The sequence below is a fragment of the Elephas maximus genome, chromosome 27, assembly GCF_024166365.1.
Source record: "Elephas maximus indicus isolate mEleMax1 chromosome 27, mEleMax1 primary haplotype, whole genome shotgun sequence".
Taxonomy (NCBI): Eukaryota; Metazoa; Chordata; class Mammalia; order Proboscidea; family Elephantidae; genus Elephas; species Elephas maximus.
The window spans coordinates 30,104,685-30,109,523 of NC_064845.1; the positions used below are offsets into that span (position 1 = coordinate 30,104,685).

General features: G+C 35.0%; 1 protein-coding gene across 1 annotated transcript; it reads right to left on the bottom strand.

The window, feature by feature from the left end:
• Nucleotides 1–1,739: 1,739 nt before the first annotated feature.
• LOC126068256 (olfactory receptor 6C2-like) lies at nucleotides 1,740–2,690 on the bottom strand. The gene has a single exon (XM_049870700.1). It carries the CDS (start codon nucleotides 2,688–2,690, stop codon nucleotides 1,740–1,742), a length of 951 nt encoding a protein of 316 aa, XP_049726657.1.
• Between the last annotated feature and the right edge of the window lie 2,149 nt (nucleotides 2,691–4,839).

A 4,839-nucleotide genomic window follows, 5' to 3' on the forward strand; every position in this document is an offset into this window, starting at 1 on the left:
TCCTCAACTAATGAGGGGTAAACAAACTCTGGTAGGTCCACAGAATCGAATACAACTCAGTAGTAAAAGGGAATGAGCTACTGATATATGTGACAACATGGATAAAGCTCAAATGTATTATGATAAGTTAAATATATATATAAGTATGTATATAAAATGTGATTTAATTTATGACATTCAGGAAAAGTAAGCTGTCAACACAGAAATTATATCAGTGGTTGTGGTGAGGAGGTGACCACAAACGGGCACAGGACAATTTTGGAGCAATGGGACTCTTCTGCATCCTGATTATGCCAATAGTTTTATTGGATAGAGAGTTTGGGATTTTGAGTATTTTATTCCAATATGTTAAAAATGACATTCCATGCTACTCTGGGTTTATGGGTATAAATATTGTCAGTAAATAATAAATAAGAAGCTGGAAAAATAATTTCAAAAAATAAAACACTAGTGTTAATATCAAAATAAGTACATTTGATTAAATGAAAGCTCATATAATTTCATGAAAAAATGATGAGCTAGTGATCTCAGAACCTACATTAAATTGATCAGAGGAGCCTAATTCAGGCAACAAGCTCAAGGAGCCAGTAGGCAGAACATGTAAATAAGACATGGAGGAACATCTGTGGCTTAAGATGGCCCATATTTAATACCGATTCCTGCATCCGTTAAAGGTAATGACAGTGGGAAGGTGTTCAATCATTATATTCATGTACTCAATTCTATATACCAACTCATAGATAATTCCACTTGTAGAAACATTCTCAGCAAGAATGTATATATGCTATTGACCTCACTTTTTAGTCCAACCTTTTTGTTTTTCATGGCTCTATGTTAAAGTCCAAGTTTTCTTTTGGTAAATATTTTGCTAAGTTCAAAATATTTTCTCAGATGATAAATATTTTCCATTCTTCTTTTTATGTTATGAATTAAAATGGCATGCAATATTATGAATATTTTTTCTCTTAAAAATCACATAATTTTTCACTCTTTATTAATTATACATTATTTGATATGTGTAGACTTTTATAATGTGTTCCTTGAGGAGGTCTTAATGCCAAGATGTGTGTCACTGGAGCTTCACACACTGCAAAAACACAGGCTTTGAGTCAGATAAAAATGGATTTGCATCCCCATTTCACCCCTGAGTAGCAATATTTAACTTTACTGAGCTTCAATTTATCTATCTGAGAAATGAAGATAACATGTGAAGACAAGACAAAATACCTCTTTAAATACATTATTACATGTAATAAAAAAAAATTAGAAATCTGTAGCGATTTATCTAAGTGGTAGCTGCTGTAATCATAGTAGTCATTATAGCAAGATGAACACCTTTAATAGTACTATTACTTCAAGATTTAAAGTTTATCCCTAATATTAAACCCACTGGCCCTAAACCATTCTTCTTTCCTAGCTTATTGTTTAAAGTCAAAAGTAAAATTGACTGGAAGGGTGCCTGTAGTCACAAAGTCCCTAAAAAGCTGGAATTGAAATGGGCAATAAGCACACTCAGTTCAAAACATGTATTAAGATGAGCTTTACAGATTCTGTTTGTTTTGTTTTATTAAGTCTAGGCTTGGTCAGAGACATCGTTGATTTACCTGAAAATATAATATATTCTCTTATTGAGAAATGCTATCCTGATAAAGCTGCTCTCTTACTACAGAGGAAGGGAATAAACCTTTAAAGATACAGCATAGGAACTTCTGATCTTTTGTATAAAAAACGTACTTGCTCTACTTTTGCAAATTTCTTTGCTTCTTTAAGAACAGTGCAATTCTTTTGATTGAGTCATTGAAGGCTTGTTTTACTTGCTTGTTCCTCAGGGTATAAATGAAGGGGTTCAGCATGGGGGCGATGGAAGTAGTGAGCACCACCACACCCTTATTAATGGCCACTGAATTCTTTGCTGAAGGTTTGACGTAGATGAAAATACAGCTTCCATATGTGATGGAAACCACAATCATGTGGGAAGAGCAGGTAGAAAATGCCTTTTTCCTTTGCTGGGCAGAAGGGAGTCGAAGAATGGTCTTGATGACGTACACATAGGACAGGACAACACATACAAGGGTCATGATAAAGGTCAACACAGAGCAAACAATGACCACCTGCTCTATGAGCCATGTTTCTGAGCATGAGATCTTTAGGAGAGGGGATACATCACAGGCAAAATGGTCAATGACATTACAGTCACAGAATTCCAGACTTAGGCCCAGGCTAAGTGGTGGAGCTAGGATCAACAAGCCAGCTGTCCAGCAACAGAGGATGAGTCTTCTACAGAACTTGTTGTTCATGATGGTCCCATAATGTAGGGGTTTACAGATGGCTACGTATCGGTCATAGGACATGGTGGCAAGAAGAAAAAATTCTGTAACACCAAAGAGGTCAGTAAAAAAAATTTGAATGACACAATTGTCATATGTGATTGTCCTGTCACCCGTTAATATGTTGTATAGGTATCTGGGAATACAAGCAGATGTAAATGAGATTTCTAAGAAGGAGAAATTTTGCAGGAAAAAGTACATGGCAGTTTTAAGGTGAGAATCGATGAAGGTGAGGGAGATGATTATCAGGTTCCCAGTTACACTCAACATGTAGGTGAAAAATAGAAAGATAAAAATTACAACCTTCAGTTGTGGGTCATTGGTCAGTCCCAGCAGGAGAAAAGTTGTTGTGTGGTTTCTCATTGTTGGCTTCTGACTTCTAATCTACCTGCATTTATAATTAGGAGATATGTGATATGAGGAGAATGGTGTTAACACCATATAGGGATAATTTATGGCTCAACAAATTATGCAAGCCATTTCCCAGGCAATTTTTTCATTAATTTATTTATACCTAATATTACCCTAGCAGGATAGGTTCTACAGTTGTATGTTTTTGCAATTTCAATGAATATTTCTTAAAAATCAGATTACTTTATCCATACCACATTCTAACACATTCTGAGTTTTTTTTCACTTCTTTTTTGTCCAATTTATATTTTATCTGCACATTGGATGGGAAATACCCATACAGTTATATTGCATTGCAAAATGAGGATGAACCAAAAAAAAAAATCTTAAGCTATTCAAGAAATATGTACATTTATTACAATTTTTCAAATTTGTGATTTCTTCTCTAAGCAACTTTATTCTCATTTGCTCCTTCCTGTTTCTTTTGCTCATGACTTTCTGTTCAAAATTTATTCTCATTGCCTCCTGTTGTACAGAATACAGACAGCATTTTGATGAGAAATTTGTTGTGCAGAATGCTGAGATATGTTGTAACATGAATATAGTTGTACATCATCACAGTAGTTTTATATTTTCAATCTGTTTAAGATTGAAACATACCTCAACATCTGAGTATTAATGTCATTAAGTACCAAATATCTCCATCTATATATATTTCAGATTTAAAATATTGATCACAATTCCCCAACATCACTTGCTTTCTCTGTTACTCAGTTTTGTCATCTATAAAATGGGATTACTAACAGTATCCTTCATATACTATTATTGAAAATTTAACCAGTGAATGAAAACATATACAGTAAAACCTGTAAGAGCCAGAACTCGACAGAACTGCCTTGTTTTTCTGGATTTCACAAGTTTTTAGCCTTTGACAGTGTGAAGTTTTACCACTTTCTATTACTATCAGTGGAAAATATTTTAGTTTTCCTTCTCTGACAGGTTTCCACCTTACACATGTTCCAGCTTTTGCAGATTTTACTTATATAAACCAAAAAATAAAATAAAATAAAAACCAAATGCTGTCAAGTCTATTCCAACTCACAGCGACCCTATAGGACGAGTAGAACTGCCCCATTGGGTTTCTAAGGGGCATCTGGTGGATCCCAACTGCCGACCTTTTGGGTGGCAGCCATAGCTCTTAACCACTATGCCACCAATGTTTTCTTACTGTACAAGTTGTTGTTGTTGTTAGGTGCTGTCGAGTCAGTTCCGACTCATAGTGACCATATGTACAACAGAACGAAATACCACCTGGTCCTGCGCCATCCTTACAATTGTTGTTATGCTTGAGCTCATTGTTGTTGCAGCCACTGTGCCAATCCACCTCATTGAGGGTCTTCCTCTTTTCTGCCGTATGTAGAACTTAGAAAAGTGCCTGGCTCATAATGACTAATAAATACATATTAACAATCTCAATGACCTGGTCCACAATGATTTTTCTTTTGGTAGTCATGATCCATTCTCTCTTCATCACATGTAATTACATCTGTTCCCACCATTCAAATGCAACAACTTTTGTGGAAGGCTATCAGAGACCTCCTTTTTCAGTATTCAATATTAGAAGACTTACATGGAATGCATCCTTTGACCATACACTATTCATAACAACTGCTCATAACTTAACACCACACACACATTTTTCCTCTCGCTTTATTGATTCACAATTTCTGAACATTTCTTTTCTTGCTAGTCTCTATTACATTTATATTTTTCAGTTTTGTCTGTTCACATATATACTCTCAGTGTATATTTTCTTAAACACTTAATACTTGATCTCCCAAAATGGTCATCCTCCAGAATCTCAGGAATATGGTCAAATACACCTCAAACATCAAAGTCTACACCTCCAACATACTTGATCCCCTCAGTTTTCTTAAAATCAAATGGCTGTGTTTGCCAGATATAATTTATGTAGTCCAAAACAAATACTTTTATATTACATTGAATATATTATCTACCTGGAACAGCCTTTCTTCTGATACTTTCTGTTTCCTCACTTACAGCTGTTTCCCAAACTCAGTTTGATCTGGGATGCAAATACTCTGTGAATGGTTTTTAGTTTAAGTTATCATTCTCCTGGGAAGCTGACAAAACTAATATA

What these genes read in the sequence shown, in the direction of transcription:
- LOC126068256 (XM_049870700.1), bottom strand. Translation starts at nt 2,690, where the DNA reads ATGAGAAACCACACAACAACTTTTCTCCTGCTGGGACTGACCAATGAC.